Raw genomic sequence first — 18,929 nt, 5'->3', positions numbered from 1 at the left:
AATAGTACTGTGATTGGGTGCACAACCTGAGGGAAGTTTGGGATGAACCGGCGGTAGAATTTTGCAAAGCCCAGCATGCTTTGTACCCCTTTCAGAGACGTCAGTGAAGGCCATTTCAGAATGGCATCTACCTCGTGCACATCCATTCTGATGCCTCCTGGAGTAAGGATAAAACCAAGAAATTCTACTTCGGTGACGTGAAAGAAGCATTTTTCAAGCTTTGCAAACAAGCCATGTTGACGGAGCTTGGTGAGTACTGAACGAATGTGCCTAACATGATCTTGTTCAGAGGCTGAGTATACTAAGATGTCGTCTATGAACACTAAGGCGCACACATCAATTAACTCCCTTAAGAAATACCGGAATGCCGCAGGAGCGTTGCATAACCCGAAGGGCATAACTTGATATTCAAACAAGCCGTACTTAGTACGGAAGGCGGTTTTCTGACTCGGACCAGGTGGTACGCTCCTCGAAGGTCCAATTTGGTATAAATCTGGGCATCTTTAACTTGGTCTAGCATCTCAGGGATAAGTGGCAAGGGGTAGCGGTTCTTCACAGTGATCTGGTTCAATACGCGGTAGTTAATACAGGCTCTCAAGTCTCCTTCCTTTTTCAGTACGAAGAACAAAGGACTGGCTGCGGGGGACTTCAAAGGACGGATACATCCGTTTGCAAGGTACTGGTCTAAATAGGATTTCAAATGAAGGTTTTCTGGTTCTGTGAGAGCGTAGAACCTGCAGCAAGGGATTTGTGCACCGGGAACAAGGTCAATCTGACAGTCATATGGCCTGTGCGGCGGCAATGTATTGGCTTGGTCCTTTTCGGAAAACATCCTGGAAAACATGGTATTCACTTGGCAAGGTATTAGTTGCTCCCAGGGTTGATACTGTCGCTCCGGGAGTCATGAGGATACAGACGTTGGGTTTCTCCTCTTGGTAATAGCAGACAGGGGAGCAGTCACTGGGGAAGGTTAATTTTCGTGCCCGCCAGTCTATCAAAGGGTTGTGAGCAAACAACCATGGCATCCCTATTATTAGCCTGAACTGAAGTGCCTTGATGAGATCGAATGAAATAGACTCCCGATGTCCGTCCTGGCATAGCAAGGTTACCCTGGCTGTGCACTGGGTTACTGGTCCGGAAGCGATTTCTGTCCCATCCACGGTGGTTACCTTGTCCATAGTTGGCTTAGAACACAAAGGAAGCCCCATCTCTGCTGCCAGTTCTTGATCAATATAATTTCCAACTGCTCCGCTATCGAAGTATGCTTCAACGCATGCATTTTTGATGACTGTTGGTGGTTAATTAAGATCACTGGTATTGCAAAGTGCGAGGTCAGCAACTCTTCTCACTCGACAAACTGACCTCTACGTTTGTCGAGCTTGGTAGTTTTCCGATTCCTTATCTTCATCCTTCTCTGTGGCCCCGACTGTTCTTCTTGGGGGTTTTACTGGACAGTCCTTCAGGAAATGTCCTGGTTTCCCACAATACAAACAGAGCTGTTGTTGTCTTCTTTTGTCCCGCTCTGGTTTTGTTAATGGAGGCCGTATCCCTCCAATCTGCATGGGTTCTACAGCATTTTCAGGTACACGGGGTGTTTTTTCCCTTGGTCAAGCATACATGGTCCGAGGGTCCGTCTTAGACTGGTCTGCATTTCGGTCCTGCAACCGGTGGTCTAGCTGCACGACCAGATTTATGAATTCTGCAGTCTCTGGGTGGATTAACCACCTGGGCTAAGACGTTTGTTTTCTGGCCACCTAGTTTCGGCAACCAGTCTGTTGAAGGTAGCAATGTACATTAACAAGTCCTGATTCCCCTGTCGGAGGGACAAGAGTTCATTGTCTACTGCTTGTTCCTGGGTATGGCGAGCAAAACGTTTTTCCATTTCTCTCCGGAACCCCCCAAAGTCATGTAATAGAGGATCGTCATGGGTTACCAACGGCACCGACCAATCTGCTGCACTACCACTCAGGTATGATAAGACAAAAGCTACCCGAGCTTGGTCGTTTGGAAATGCTCCAGGCCTACAAAGAAAATGAAGGCGGCACTGATTGATGAATGTCGCATACTTCCGTTGGTCGCCTGAGAACCTTTCTGGTGGTGCCAGGGGCACTGTTCCAGGTAACGTGATCTGTATCGGAGTGGGTGGTGTATGGTGGGGTTTTGCATCGTTGGATTGCTTCCAGGTAGAGGCGTCTGTCCTGCCTGTGATTGCAAGTATTGCCTGCTAATCTCTTCAGTGCGTTCTTTGGTCACTATTAGGTCTCTCCGGAGGGCATTAGTCTCTTGTCGGGCAGAATGAACCTCAGCATGAAGCTCTCCTAGTAATTGGGCCAATTGGTCAATTTCTGATGTCTCCATGGCGCCCAGGTGGATTTGTTATGGTAGGCTTCGCGTTCTGTTACGCTCACCTGGTATCCACAGGGACGCCACTCAGCCGGGTTACTCGCTGGTATGCTTTCAGCTTTGCCCTGATGTGGTCTGCGGGGAAGGTTCTGCCTGAAAATACAGGAGGACTGTGTTCAAGACTGACCGACTGGGGTAAGTCTCCTCCCTTCACCCCTGTATGATTTCAGTCCCTCTGGCTCCCTGTCCTCACCTTGTGGTAGAATTAGGTGTGCTCTCCGTCCTACCTTCTTTGCAGGGGCGCGTTGTCTTTCATGGGCGAGTGCGGTCCAGTTACGTCACTGACGCCGGTTCGTTTGATATTGCTCAGGTAGGTCTTATTGCTGTTCTTTAGTTTTGTTGCTATACTGCATGCCTTTCTTTGTTTAAAATGTCTCTTTTTTCTCCCTTAATTATGCAGAGCTTCAGCGCGGCAAACTGGCTTGGTTGAGCCCCGCTGGTAAATGATGATGCATTAAGAGCGCTATGATGCAGTAAGTAAGCGCTATGCGCAGCGCTGCTAAGTCTTGCCTTTGCCATCAAGATCAAATTAGTCAGGGACAATCCAGGTCACCAAAACTGGTTTACCCCTGAATTGGCTGAGATGAAGAAAAAAACAGGCCCTCGAACTTCAATCGGTAAAACATCCCTCAGAGGCTACCAGGACAGCGTGGAAAGAAATGGACCAAGCCTACAAACGTTTAATTATAGATACTAAAAAAAATCGAACACCCAAATCCAGCAGTCCTCCACAGGAAAGCTTTTTGAAAGGTTGAGACTCCTCGAAAAACCTAAAGTATCTCAGTCCCCTTTTTTACCTACTAACCGAAACTGCACTCTAATGCAAGCAGCTATCAATGCCAAAATCACCAGCGCAAGGAACAACATAACATTGGTTCAGTCTCATACCACCTCACTTAAGATTCCGGCAAATATCACAGAAGGAAATACCAAGCGTTACGGTTTTACCTTCTCACAGATTTCTTCTCTAGACGTGACAACAATATTATCCTCCATTCATGCAACATCCTGTCGCTATAACTTATTGCCCCCAAACTCACTCTGGAGCACAAAGGCCTATTCGCCCCATTTCTTACACAATTTGTAAATGCCTCTTTTAGAGACAGTCGAGTGCCTAAGGAATCAAACAACATCCTCCTTAATTGACAGTCAGGCTTCCGCCCTTCCTTTAGTACGGAGACCGCTCTCATGGACTTCCAATCCCATCTTCTAAAAATCATGGATAAGGGGAGGGCTGGGATGTTGGTTCTATTGGATCTGTCTGCGGCCTTTGACCTCCTCGACCACACGCACCTCCTACTATTTCAGACGGATCAAGGCCAATGTTCCAAAGAAGCGGTGGATTAGATTGTCCTTCCTCTAAAACTGAGAGTCAAAAATCCAATTAGGACAAGCCTCCTCCCCAGCCTTGCAAATTAATTGTGGTGTATCTCAGGGCACCGCCATCTTGCTCTTACTGTTCAATATTTATATAAGGTAGCTCTGCACTCTTTCAGAGGATAAGGGTGTATTTTTGACAAACTATGCCAAAGACACCCCGCTGGTCATTGAGCTCAGTGGGGACCATGTACAGGACTCTCTCAACCTGACCAACATCTACCACCTTATTTGAGGGCTGGATGTCTGAAAACTGGCTGTGCCTGACCGGCCTGAATGACAGCAAGACCAGAGCTTCTGATATTTTGTTCTTCCCAGGCCCGTGCCAAACTCAGCCCTTTATATAACAACTTCTACATACAAGACATCAAAATTGAGACACATACGAAAATAAAGCCCTAGGGGTTCAAATTGAGGCTTCCCTCAAATCAGATGCCCATGTAAAACACCTTAGCCAAAATTGTAACTACTACTTAAGGCTACTTGGGTGCATGCGTCTTATCTCAATGAAAAGAACTGTGACCATAGCCTGGGCTACCATCTTGACCAGATTGGACTATTGAAACGCCCTGCTATGTGGGGCTTCTAAAACGAACATCGAGGCCTGTCAAACCATTCAGAATGACGCTGTTCGCATTGTCAAGAATTTTCGTAGAAGATCCCATATCTCGAACTTCAGGAGAGAACTTCATTGGTTGCCTGTTCACAAACGTATTCTCTTTAAAATTGGCACCCTGGTCCACTGCTACCTCTTTGGCACTCTCCCAGAATATCTGAAAACCTTGGTACCCCTGTATCAACCGACTAGAAATCTCTGATCCTCTACCATAGGTCTAATTCAGGGACCACAATTCATATGATCAAGGGGTTTTGGTAGATCCTTTCCAGTTGAAGCAGCATCTTTTTGGAATGCTTTACCACCAACAGTTCAACTCCTGCCTAATTTGAAGGGTTTTTTTTTAGAAAAGCCCTGAAAACTCATCTATTCAAGTGAATACCCTAAACTGATACCAGATATCTAGATCTCCTTGTCCCATCTTTGTTTTGTTCCACTTGTGTTCTTGTTTCGCCATGATGCCTGCATGCTTCTGGCGCTTTATAAACTTATAAATACAACAACAAAAAATATGAATCATATTTCTTTTTATAGAAATGTATATTTAAAAAATATTTCTTATATAAACTTCCCTCAAAATGTTGATATCAAAAAAAAATATATATCAATTTTGATATAAAAATATATACCAATCTTATATGAACTGGCTTTGAAACAGAGTGTAAATAATGAAAAGCAGTTTACTTTATAATTAAAGTGTACTTCCTAGAGCTCGTACAAAAGTCAAACTATTGTTTGTAAGGGGTCTACAGCATCTCATGCACGGCATACATGTGTCCCTCTCCAACCCACCAGAGAGCTGTGAATCAACACTGCAAGGGGGTTTTATATATACGGCAAGGCCTGGGGAATGTGCTGACACACAGAGCAGCATTCTATACACATCAGGAAAAAGCACAGATGGGCTTTATATTTAGCTCGCCGGAATACTGGGTGTTTGTGCCAGCTGTTTAAACAAAACCACCCATGTAAATACATGTTTACCAACTAAACCAATGGCTATTAGCATGGCTATTTTTAACTTATGACTAAAGGCCAAAACAGGAAGCAGCTGCAGGCTGAACTTAATTTTAGATGTTGCTGTAAGGATACAGGAGGTCAACTATTCACAAACTAGGGTGACACTTGCTAATTCTTGCAGAGTATGTAGGAAATAGAATGCTGTGCATCTGTAGATAAGAAAAATGGCATTGGCCTCAGGAGGCATCTGCAGGGGTGAGGTTATTTTTAGATATTGCTACAACACATAGGAAGCAGTATGCATGAAATAGAATGCTGCGTTTTGTTGATAAGAAACCCATTTCTGCAAACTAAACAGAAATACATAAATCTGTGCCTTGTTGATAATGAAACAACATTGAGTTTTCACCCTTTAAAATGGGTCTCTGAATACAGCAGGGCTACTGTCAACCACAGTGTCAGAGCACTGGATTGATGCACCTATGCAGACACTGGCTATATGTCCTGGGACATTTGATTGCAACTCTGCAGGGTGCCTTGCCTCTTGGCTAGATTTGATCATGGTTCTGTGGACACTGGAAAAAAAACCCTGCAGAGCCTTTTAATTGGAAGCTGGGCCTGCTGTTTATTCAGAGTGTTATATCCACAACAGCAAAAAGGTGAGTTTGGGGGTGGCGGGGGGTATTTCAATACTTTAATGTATTGTTTTTGTATTTTTCTAACCTTTCTGACTCATGCCATGAGACAGGCCCTTTCTGAGACAGGCAGGCTGTGCATGTTCAACTAAACAGCTGCCTGCTTGTAATGACGTCTTTGAAAATGTATAGTTTACTTAGAATGATCTGTGGTTATGCATGTCGACTAAGATAGCGCATAGATGATGGTAGCACCGGATTCTATTTGTGTGGTGTTTTTGAGATTTTGACTACAAAGCTTTGGAAGTAGTTGAAAATGTGTAAAGGGTTTTGTAAGTGTGTAGTGTTTATAGTGCCACTAAACAATCAATCAGACACACAATCAAACACTTCAATATTAAAGCTTGGACCCCACCCTTATAGCCTTTCCAAACATTAAACTAAACATGAAATGAACCATGACTGCACTTTTGGGGCACTTTTTATGATGCAGCATATTTGCACGCATACAATGCAGTGTTTTAGCTTCACAGCACTGATAAAGTTGATGACATATTATTAGTGTGTGATTTATTGTGACAAAGTAATAGAGATGATGCCATTTTTAAGGGTGGCAAGTGCCAGGGTGTTATACTGGGCGTGTGGGGTTTGGGGATGTGTAAAAGTTGGCTTCTGTGCCAGTGCATGTTCTAGATTGTGTCAGATTCCATTTGTACGTCAAAGTAGGTACTACATTTTATTTTATTCTGCATGCAGAGTAGCACATAACAAAATGTGTCTATGCTCTGTCTCCAAGGGAAGCACAGAGTGTTGGCCCGCATCTTTACATCTTGTAAAGCAGTGCTCTGTTAATTGTATGCTAGCAATTTAAAATAAAGTTCTAACTTTTGCAATGTTCTGACAATCTTGACAATGTGTGCACCGTGAAGGCCCAATTTTGGCAGATCAGGCACTGATGGGACTCTACTGTTTGCCAAAGATCACACCTTTTGAAGACGTTGTGTAGCCGAGATTCCTCTACATCAACGGATTGAAATTTCAATTTCTTAGGGACCCTGTACTTGTTTGTTACATTGGATTTAATATATTGATGCTGACATTGTAGCACACTTGGCGGTGCGATATTTCAAATATTGTGTAAAAGATGCTGTATTCTGAATCTATTTTTTCTTGTATTTTAATGACATTGCATACACCAACAGATGAATGGCACAGCCAACAGAGTCTCTGTATGTGGATTGTGGCAACCACCAACCGGCAGCCGTTGGATATATGGCGAATGATTCATCTAAAGCAACATGTCCCATCTGGTTTAGGGTCCTGCAAGACCCAAGGATGAGGGGGTCAGCCACAGTTTCAGAATGACCTGTGGTGGTACTTTAACATGGGTGAATGGATGGGGCAGTTCATAGATGGAGATTGTTTTTTTTTTTATTTCTCATTTGAGCTTGGTAATCAGTGTAGCTGGGATGTCTCGGCTTATGAATGCAGGCCGCAAAAACTGCCATGGATTTCACTGCTCTCATGTCACAAGGGGTTAAACATTTGGGACAGCGCTGCAACCAGGGCTCAATCATGGACAGCTGTAGATCTGTGTCTGAGAGCTGTTTGTTTGAATCTGCATGTTTATTCTTCATTGCATTAAAGCTTTTGGTCTCTACATTGACCCAATTTTCTATATTAAATATGTCCTCTTATATAAATATTTTTTTTTCCAAGATCACAAAATGGGCTGGCATTTTATTGTGTGTTCCTTTTTATTATGTATAATAACACCCATCGCTGGTTGATTTTTAAAAGGTTATTCCAATCAGAGCTGTAATGCTAGGATGTGGTGGGGATGTGACAGGAGCTTGTAGCATCATCTGTGTAAATAAAAAAAGCCAGCATATGGAACAGCAACAGAGTTCTACTCTGTGTCTTAACTTACAATGTGCGATTGAAAACATAGAAACCGTTTCTTTAGCCCGTATCGGATTGCTGGTCCCCACCACATCCTAGCATTACACATCTGGAAGGGAATAACTTTTTAAAAAGCAACCACCGATGGGTGTTATTATACATTATAAAAAGGAACACGTAATAAAGAGCCAGCCCATTTTATGATTTTGAAAAAAAACAAATTATTGATATAAAATGACCTATTGAATACAGAATGGAAAAAAGATTGTAAACCTTCAGGTCAATGCAGAGAGCAAAGGTTTTAATACAATGAAGAATAAACATGTAGATTCAAACAACCATAGAAACTCAGCTAGGACGTGTACATTGCCTGTGTGACCTAGATTATTTAAAGGTAGAGACGGCAGGGGCGCTGTGAAATAGTGAGGTGGTTGAAACGTACAGGACAATGTTTCATACTTAAACTGTTGTGGCATCCGACACACCGCAGCAACGCTGGTTGGGGTTCAGTACCACTATCTATAGCTTTCCATAATTGATTCCTGGTTGCGGCGCTATCCCAAATGACAACAAAGCAGTGAAATCTGTGGCGGTTGCTTGGGTCTGCATCCATAAGCAGAGACATCCCTGCGACACTGATTACCGAGCTCCATTGAGAAATAAAAAAAAACATTTATCTCCATCTTTGAACTGCCCCATCAGTTCATCCGTGTTAAAGTACCACCAAAGGTCATGCTGAAACTGTGGCTGACCCCCTCATCTTGGGCCTTGTGGTCCCCTAAACCAGATGGGATGTGTTGCGTTAGATGAATCATTCGCCATAAATTCAATTGGCTGTTGGTTGCCACAATCCCCATCCAGAGACTCTGCTGGCTGTGCCATCCATCTGTGGTGTACGCAATGTCACTTAAAATACGAGAAAAAATATAGATTCAGAATAAAGCATCTTTTACACAGTGAGTGAGCATTAGCGCCTTACAATATTCACCAACAATATTGCAACTATCGCAATGCACAGCGTATTGCAATGTCGGAGTCAATATATTAAATCCAATGTAACAAACAGGTACAGTGTCCCTAAGAAAGTGAAATTTCAATCCATTTATATAGCAGACGCTCAGCTACACCAATTCATCAAAGGTGTGATCGTTGGCAAATATTTGAATTCTACAGTGCCTAATCTGCCAAAGTTGGGCCTTCGCATTGCATGCATTCTCAAGATTTTACCGAGCATTGTAATAGTTACAATCAAATTTTAAATTGCTAACATACAATTAACATAGCTCTGCTTTAAAAGATATAAAGATGTGGGCCAACACTCTGCACTTTCCTTGCAGACAGAGCATAGACACATTTTGTTTTGTGCCAATCTGCATGCAAAAACAAAAAAATGTAACGCTTACTTGGAAGTACAAAATGAATCTGGCACAATCTAGAATATGCACTGCCACAGAAGCCAACTTTTACACATCCCCAAACATCACGAACTGGGTATAACACTTTGACACTTGCCACCATTAACAATGATTATAAAAATATCTTAAAAAACATTACAGACATGATTTTCAATCATACCATTCAGTCATCAGTCATCATTCATCTGTTCTAACAGGGGAGTACTAAAGACTCAGTCTGACTGCCAAAGGAAAATCTAATGTTTTTTTCCCATGTCATGAATGCATATTATGATCAAGTGTTATGCATCAAGCCTTTTTTAGCTTTAGTACTCCCCTGTTAGAACAGATGAATGATATGATTGAAAATCATGTCTGTAATGTTTTTTTAAGTTATTTTTATAATCATTAAAAAGATAGATATTTTGTAATAAGTTGCAGTGTTCTGCACAATTTTTCTCAACAAGGCGAAAACCTAACTAAAAAAGTATATAGGTTTACCTTCACCCTCACCTGTAATCCATACAGGACTAAAAGAGGGGTAGTCAATCTGTTTTTCACATATTCTCCTTACAGATCGTCCCTTCCTTCAGATTTGACCCCCCGTTAACAAAAAATAGGGATTACCCATTTATTTAAACACACCATTAACAATGTCATCAACTCTAGTACTTTGTGCCAATAAATCGCTGGTATACAGTTGGCGCAACATTTGTGGTATTTGGCGAAAACTAAAATATTAGCGTCACATTGCATGGTAAGAATATTTCATCAAATGTATCGGCGCTATGAAGCTAAAACGTATGTGCAAATATGCTGCATCAAAAAAGACAAGTGCCCAAATCCCGGGATTGAACCTGTGTTGCTCCATGTCGTCCTGCTTCCAAGGGGAGCACGGTGCCGCTGAGCTATCCTCCCAAGACAAACACTTACAAAACCCTTCACATTTTCAACTTCTTTCAAAGCTTTGTAGTCAAAATCTCAAAAACAACACACACACATTATCTGAGAAAGGGCATGTCTCATGGCATGAGACAAAAAGGTTAGCAAAATACAAAAAAAATCCCAAACTCACCTTTTTGCTGTTGTTGAAATAAAACTCTGAATAAACAGCAGACTCAGCTTCCAATTGAAAGGCTCTGCAGAGTGTTCTCCCAGTGTCCCCAGACCCATGATCAAATTCCGCCGAGAAGCAAAGCACCCTGCAGAGATGTAATCTAGTGTCCCAGGTCAATTAGCCAGTGTCTGCAGGGGTGCATCAATCCAGGGCTCTGACAGTAGCCTGTGCTGGAGTCAGAGACCCTTTTAAAGGGAGAAAGCTCAATGTTTTATTATCAACAATGCACAGGTTTATGTATTTCAGTTAGTTTACAGAAATTGATTTCTTATCAACAAAATGCAGCATTATGCATACTGCTTCCAATGTGTTATAGAAACCTCTTAAAAATAACCTCACACCTGCAGATGCTTCCTCGGGCCAATGCCATTTTTCTTAACAGAAGCACAGCATTCTATTTCCTGCAAACTCTGCAAGAATTAGCGATTGTCACCCTAGATTGTGAATAGTTAACTTGCTGTATCCTTATAGCAACAACCATTAAGTTCAGCCTGCAGCTGCTTCCTGTGCTGGCCTTGAGACAGAAGTTAAAAATAGCTGTTCTAACTACCATTGGTTTTAGTTGGTAAACATGCATTTACATTGGTGGCTTTGTTTATACAGCTGGCACAAACACCCTGTATTCCGGCGAGCTAATTATGAAGCCCATCTGTGATTTCTGCTGATGTGTATAGAATGCCCCTCTGTGTGTCGGCACATTCCTAGGGTTCCCCAGGCCTTGTAGATATAAAACCCCTTTGCAGTGCTGATTCACAGCTCCTTGGTGAGTCACAGAGGGACACATGTGCTCCGCGCACAGGATGCTGTAGACCCCTTAGAAACAATAGTTTGACTTTTGTATGGGCTCTGGGAAGCACACTTTACTTAAAAGTAAACTGCATTTCATTATTTACACTATGTATTGAAACCAGTTCATAGAGGATTGGTATACATTTTTATATCAAAATCAATATCAAATTTTTTTGAAAACATTTTCGGGGAAGTGTATATAAAAAATGGAAATCGGTATTTTATATCAACATACTTGTATATTTATATACATTTCTAGATATCAGGAAATGATTTTTAATGTTTTAAATGCATTTTTATATCCAGAAATATGATTTTGGATATTGTTATATACATTTTTATATCAAAAAGATATCAACATTGTTATTTTTCGCTTGGTATAAAGTTTATATGCAAATTATTGGGGTTCAATACAATTGGTATCAAAAACATTAAGGGGGCTTATCAATTTGATATAAAATATATATCTGCTTCCTATCTCCCCGGGGCAGAACCCCTCTGTGACGTCAAAAACACATCACTCTTCCAAACCCTAGATTTACAGCCCCCGTCTTCAGAGCTCACTTCGGCGCTCGACCGGGCAACATCGTCAAGTGCTGCTACCATCTTTATATAGATTTTATGTAAAATGTATATTCACTTATATCAAAATTAATATATATTAGAAAACACTTCCTATAAAAAATACATTTGCTATAAAATCGATATCAAACATTTTTTATATCAAATTTATATTAAGTTTATATCAAAGCACATCAAAGCGGGAGGGACTAAGACCGGAAACGGGGCGTGTCCACCTCTCAAAATTTAGCATGAGACAAAAGGGGGCCTCCCTCTACTACTACTAAAACCTCTGGAAGGCCACATAATGAGTAACAATTGCTGGCTTGCTACTGCTAGCCTTGGAACCCATCTCTCCCCTGCCCCCCCCTTTAAACACATTCACTCACCTGTGGAACCACCAGCTTTTGGAAGAAGTGCTGTGTATCTATCAGGTGACTGGGTCTGAGTGTAGACAGCATGACAGTCCACTGTTCCCAGGCACCACTTTATTTGAGAACAGATGATGTGCCCACAGAAAGAAAGCCATAAAAGGCAGACAGCATGCATCAAAAGTAAATGATAAACCATTGCCTTTGGAGGTAATAACCACAGATTGGAGGCATTAGGAGCACTTAAAATTAAATGTGGTACAATTATTCAGAGAAATAGAAAAAAGATTCTTGCAGGCAAAATAATCCTTTGTTCAGAGATTGCCCTGCACGTCGTATGGCAAGAAAAAGGAGCAAAATGAATGTGCATTGCATTCTGGGGTTCCTCCTCCACGGGTGCTGTCAGGATGTATCCTTTAACGCTGAGGTGAGGGGATTGTAGGTTTCCAACCTGTTCAATGTTCCTATGGACATGGCAATATTTGGCTTGTAGTAGTAATGAAGTGCTACAGCTGTTTTAAAAGAAATAAAATGCAGAACATGTGTTGGGGTATTCTCCCTGTAATTGGGAGCAGTGGAATTCAAGCAGCCTATGGATCTAAGTGGATACCCTTCCTGGAGTACGACGACGTATGTTCATGGTGTTCCCCTTACACAGGCCACCACACTCTTGTAACCCCAACCTTTGGGATACTTTGCAACCATGTGGCGTGACCATAACTGGTATGCGCAGTTGAGACAATGCTGTGCATGGCATGTTGGCTTGGTGAATGCACTATGGCATCTCTTCGCCTAGTTGGAAGCCAGTTGCTTGTCAGAGGGTCTTGGAATTAGGAGACTAGGAGTAACAGTCTTTATCTCACTTCCATGTCCTGACTCGCTCCTATAGCTAACCGTCACTGCTGATGTCCCAAGGATACAAGAAACTAAAAAGAGAGCTGGAGAAGATCAGATATTGTGGATGGTCCTTTGGCTCTGGTAGAAGGAACATGGATGTTGTTTATAGGCAAGGGGTCTTGCTGGATCCAAGAAGGGTTCCATGTTGAGATTGCGGACTTTGAGGCTGAAGCTGTGTTGTGACTTAAGTTCCGTGATGACTTTTCTGTCCTAGTAAAGACATTTTATTTAAGTATCCCACAACTACCATTGTGTATTGTTGCAAGGCTTAGCCTGTTAAATCGTTTGAGGATCTAGTGCATCTCTTTATCCATCTCCACGAAAACCCACTTCTGGGGCAGCAGAAACCTTCAGTCTGCTACTACTTTGCATAAGTGAAATGGAATTGTACTTGTAAATGTTTGAGTAGGAGTAGTCCAAAGAAATTACAATTGTTCCAGAACTGTGGCCCATGGCTGGCCATGATGGTTTTAGCAGTGTCCTATCTCGTGGCTGAACCTTATGATTGAAACGTGACTTTTCTTTCTGTTCCTAATGACGTGGAGTCTTTGTTATGTTAAGCAGATGTTGCTTACCTTGAAGAGAAGCCAACACCACCATTGCGACTGAGTATGTGATGTTCACAGGAATCAATAGGGCTCTTGGGGTGGCCTGCTCTTGTTACCAAGGATCTTTGTAATTTGGGATTATAGTGAGCTTCTTTGGATATCCTGAGCCAGATTCATTGCTTGGGGCTCGATGTAGAGAGAGGATTAATTCAAGGAGTTAAGTCAGAGACATTATTGCTTTACCACAACTTGATCTTGAGCACTGCTGATGGGATGCCTGGTTTTCTTTTTGGTGCCTTTAGGGAATCGCAGGTGGCACTCTTGCTTCCAGTTTCACAGTAGACCAAGCCCCTTCCATTTCTATTTGTAGCTAGTTTTTGGTTGTGTGGCATGGCCCCTGCTCATTTTCTGGAGCCCAGTCAGTACAGAAGGAGCGCTGGCTCCTCCAACAACCGCTTCGTAGGCAGGGGTGGGGGCACATGCAGCACAGCCCCTTTATCCTTAAAGGGCATTGAACATTGGTGCACAGAGGCAGTTAGGCTGCACCCCAAAGTGCAGCCTTCCTGAGGTTCCAGGTATTTAGAAGCAAGGATCTAGAGCTTAATGCCCAGAATGGGATTAATACTCTGCCTCCGTACTGCAAATCATGACTAGATCTTCAGTGATCAGTAGTCAGCCAGGCTCTACCTCAGCGGTCAGTGGTGTCTGGGGAAAGGAGGAAGTCTTATGAGTGTATAGGAACACCGTAGTCATTTCGGCTATTGTTGCCTATTACTTGGACTGCGCAAACTGGTTGAGGTGAAAGTAAGTTATCGCTCTCCAGAGGGATTAAACCTAGGGCTTCCAAATGTGTAGAGGGGTGCTTCCCCTGTGAAGGATTCCATTTGGTTGCCTTCATGATGGAGGAGACAGGAGCCCGAGTCTTTGTAATTACCTTGACTTGTTACAGTGCTGCATGAAATCCACTGTTTCTTGGCAATCCGACCACTTCTGCATTTTATGAGCAAAAGGCAATTTCTAAAGAATCTTGTGGCTATCATGACAGGCAAAGGACCAGGGCACACAATATGGCTTTTACTCAAACAGAAAATGTGTCATCCGTGCAGTAATTTCTTGAAATTGTCCAGAATATGCATGGTTTGAGCACTGACTGTAGCAGCATTTGCTGCCTTTCTGGAAGAAAATCAGATGAAAAGCATGGTGTATACATCAGCCTTTCTTACTTCAACTTTACCCTCTACTATTCCCCTGCTCCCTTTCTCTTCTCCCTCCAATGCGGTTTTAAAATGGCCTGTAGCACTGTACAAAAAGGTTATTCCACTGAAATAGTCCCAGTGCCCTTATTTTGACATGTTTGCATTTTCTGATGCCTGTGACCCCTTATCGTTCTACTGCTGTCCAGATAAACTTAAACCTGTAGTTAAATATGCCAAGAAATCCACATATGGAGAGTGAGAAGGGGATGCTGGGAGTTTAGGGTGGGGGGGGTCAGAGGGGTCTGAGTGAGCCAGGCATGTGGGAGAGAGACCATATGGAGCGAAGAACTTGGAAGGTAAAGGGGGCATTTATTGGGCTATGATTAATAATTTTACCACTTGTAAGGGAATTTCCAAAGGGGGCACTGACTGGACGCACAGCTAAAACCGAGGAATTCTTGATGCTCGGTGCAAATCCAACTCTTATGTATTGGACACCAGGTTTAGGTGGTTGAATGTATCACAGCTATGTTTTTACCTAATTTGCCTTTTCTCTGTTGCATGCAGGAGTCTCTATGCTTACCTCGACACATCCTGGAGGACGACGGCCTAAAAAAAGTGGCTGCGACTGTGCAAGCCTTGCTGGACATTTGTCGGAATGGCTCCCAGAGGATGTCACTGCGGGAAGGCCTGCGTAGAGTCTAGCCCGCCTTCCCTGGGACATGCTAGACCCAAGGACGTGACCTCTCCACCAGTTTGTGTAATGTCTTCATCTATCCATTACTCACCCTGCACCACTGGCTGTCAGTCTTGGATTGTGGAGTACCTTACTTGACGAGCGCCTTAGTTTGAGTTATTCAAAGAATGGACTGTGTCTCATATTTCTTGTTCACCTTCCTATTATCCTGGAATAAAGGGGGTGGCTTTGTTGTGCCCCCAACATCTGAAGAGTGATTACACAATAAGGATAAGGAAAATGACCTCCGGAATACTGCATTCATATGTCAGTAGAATAGCTACAGTGTTAAGGACATCCACCATGTTCTCTAGTAAGAAAGATATAATCATTGCAGGGTTTGGAACTGGACCGCCCTACAGATTTGGTATTGGAATGCGTCATTGTACTCTGTAAAACTTTACAAACAGTATTTATTAATCCAGGACATAGCATGCCAGCCGTGAACATAACGGTGACTGCCCTTTATCACTGCCACTGTCAACCAACCTGCCCACAACCCCCCCCCCCCTACTCTGTCCCAAGGCCGAGTGTCCATGTCAGTTGCTCTGAAAATGTCTGGCCATTGGTGGTTTTTCAGGTCTCTGAGTGAGCTGCATCAGTATTATAACAATTCTTCTCCATGCTGTGGGGCAGGGGGTGGTTCTCAGAATGTTATGGTATGGCATTTGTAACGCGCCTAAGCACAAGTGTTTCAAGGCGCAATGAGGCAATGAAGGGGGAACAGAGGGAGGACAGAGACAACAATCTTACTAGGCCAATCTTCTTTCCCATTGAAACCTATGCCAGTGCACATTGGGTATTTGACTGCTTAGTAGTGGGGGGATATGGGGTTCCATGAGAGCCACGACCTTGTAAAGTGGGGGTTGTGTGATTCAAGTATCCTTCTATGTTAATGTTCCCCACGCCTGCCTGTGAGTGGCCACTGATCTGTTCACTGCACCCACTTACAGGGGCTGCTCACTAGAAGGAATTTGCCCAGCTCATTGTCTGTGTCCTATAAACGTTTGGTGTTTTTTGAAGAATCGCCCAAAGGGGAAGACGATTTTGTTATCCAAGCCCTATTTTGTCTTTCTTTTTTCCAGCAACCGTCCAGTGGAGCCTGGATTAACTGTGGAAGCCTTCACCTCTGTTGAATGAGAGGTTAGTTAAGTCCTAGCTCTATACATTTGACCAGGATCGGATAACCGTTGACTCCAGGCTCACCTCTGAGTCATGGACCTTTAGTGGAGGAGTCCACCTGGCCACTTCCATCTCGATGTCGCAGTGAATGCGTGGAATTAGTCTGATCGCTAGAGTTATCCCCTCTATAATGTGTACATACGGAATCTTCTCTCAATATTCACTGATGCCAGTGGGTTCATTGCAAGATTTAAATAATTGTTATATTTTGTCTGTCAATTCAGTGTTCTCATTGTGGGGCAACACTTGCTGCTGCAAGAGACCACCATTGCCTAGTAAGTCCAGGGGACATCGACCAACAATAAACATGTTTAAAACTTAATACAGTAATCCCCAAGATTATGAATTCGAAGACCACCTGAGGATGTAGCGATGGGCTCGCTGACCTGGCTGAATCCTATTATGTTTCAGACGGACCAACAAACATGGAAAGATTTGCCAATGTAATTTCGTTGCCTTCATGTTGTCTTGTAGATCGATTTTGTGGATATACTTAAATCTTGCCTGGAATGCACTGTTTGTTGGGCTGATTAGCCCAGTCAGTCCTTATATGCTGCATCATTAATATTAATGACCCCCTATTCCCATTGGGGTGAGCGTGACAGCAGTCTGGTTGCGGTGCTCAAGATATCCAGCGTGGGATCCCACACTGGTAGAAGACCTTCTTTGAAAGGCCAGGTAAACACTTTTTCAGTGTCAATGCTCTCCGGCTATCGGAGATGGTTTAATAATATATAGGTCTTTGCCAGCCAGGGATCTCTGATGCATTGAAATCGCTTAGGGTGGGAAACTCCTACATAATTTGACTTCTGCTTGGAACTATTGACCAAAACAAAACAGTCAGTGTTTCTTACTAGAAAAAGTGTAGACATCTGCTTTCTTTGTGCATCGTGATTCTTCTGCCCATTAAAGTTGTGGTTCTTTTTCCACTTTCTTTTACTTTCTGTACTTCCAAGTTATTAATCTGAGCCCTTACTGTAAAATCTCAATCTGGGGAAAAGTCCATATTTTTCAAAGCGTCTTTCAGAGATAGCATGGTTTAAAGCCCCAACTGTTGGAGCAATCACGTGTTAGCAACGCTCTATGCAGCCCCCAAACCCTGCAGTACCCATATCCCATTGTAAAGTATTAGTCTTTCATACTGTACATATCACCAACAAAGTGATTTTAAAATGCAGAGCCCTGTAGGTTCACATTGTGACCCCACTCAGAGTGGCAGCGGGACTGTGGGCTGAAAAGGTAAGTGGAAATGGGGTGGGGTGTGAAAAGGAGTCAAAAGCGTGCACAACTGATTGGGTTGGTTGTTCGTGTGAGGATTGTTTGCAGAGAATAGACTGTAATTAATCTACTCGAATTAGTGGATTGTTCGTAATTAAATAATATCAAAAATGCATAAAACACTTTAAAATGTCACTTGTGCAGCGAAATACATGAAATGATAAATATTAAACAAAAATTAGGCCGGTAACCAGATCGTAGACCATTCCCACCCCCTCGCCTACGTACCTGCTTGCTTCCCCTGCGGCGTCAGATCTGATGCTGCAGGATCCCTTTTTCCTTTTTTTGTTTTTTGCTCTTTTCTTTTTTGGATCCCTCGCTTCCATTGTCAAGGAAGTGGGGGTCACCCTGTGCCCCCAAAGCCAGAAAATACTGGACATGGGGAGCGGGGCACATCCCTGCAACCCCTGCTCCACATGTTCTATATTTTTTATAATCGATCGAATGGTACTGGCCGAATTCGGTCACATGTACCGTTCGATGATAAACGATCAAATTGGGTAATCCCATCACAACATGGTGGGATATTAGTTCTACAACGTAGGGAAAATAAACCCCACATACTCATGAGACAGGTTTGGGTTTCCTTTACGTATATATGGAGGCATTTTCAGGGCTGATGGATACTTGATATTGTGCGTCCTGCTAGATGACCATTTACTAAGTAATTTACGAGTGCTGTTTGTGTATTTTTTTTGCCTCCTAAAATGTAAATATTTTGCTTTTTTAAGATCATGGATTGTTTTCCTTTTAATTGTACCTTTATCGAATCAATATAACCTTTTGATATGGAAATGATCCCACCCCCTGAAATGGTTCAGAAACACTTATTTTTTAGTTTTGTTTTGCTTCAACTGAAGCGTCTTGCAGTTCAGTGACACAGAAGTCGTCCAGACCATTAATGGCACATTTCACCATTCTTTAATCCAAGAGGCATGACTTGGAATTGATACAAGCCCTTTAGGGT

At 42.8% G+C, this 18,929-nt stretch overlaps 1 protein-coding gene across 1 annotated transcript in view; it reads left to right on the top strand.

The window, feature by feature from the left end:
* Positions 1 to 17,006, top strand: part of LRCH4 (leucine rich repeats and calponin homology domain containing 4) — a 1,212,507-nt gene extending 1,195,501 nt beyond the window's left edge. Inside the window, exon 19 of the mRNA XM_069645103.1 lies at positions 15,334 to 17,006. Coding sequence (XP_069501204.1) covers positions 15,334 to 15,471 — 138 coding nt within the window. The 3' untranslated portion in view covers positions 15,472 to 17,006. The remainder of the gene's footprint in view (positions 1 to 15,333) is intronic.
* Positions 17,007 to 18,929: the final 1,923 nt, after the last annotated feature.

The sequence above is a fragment of the Ambystoma mexicanum genome, chromosome 1p, assembly GCF_040938575.1.
Source record: "Ambystoma mexicanum isolate Mex_15411 chromosome 1p, UKY_AmexF1_1, whole genome shotgun sequence".
In the NCBI taxonomy this organism is placed as follows: domain Eukaryota; kingdom Metazoa; phylum Chordata; class Amphibia; order Caudata; family Ambystomatidae; genus Ambystoma; species Ambystoma mexicanum.
This window is presented reverse-complemented; position numbering and strand designations above follow the sequence as displayed.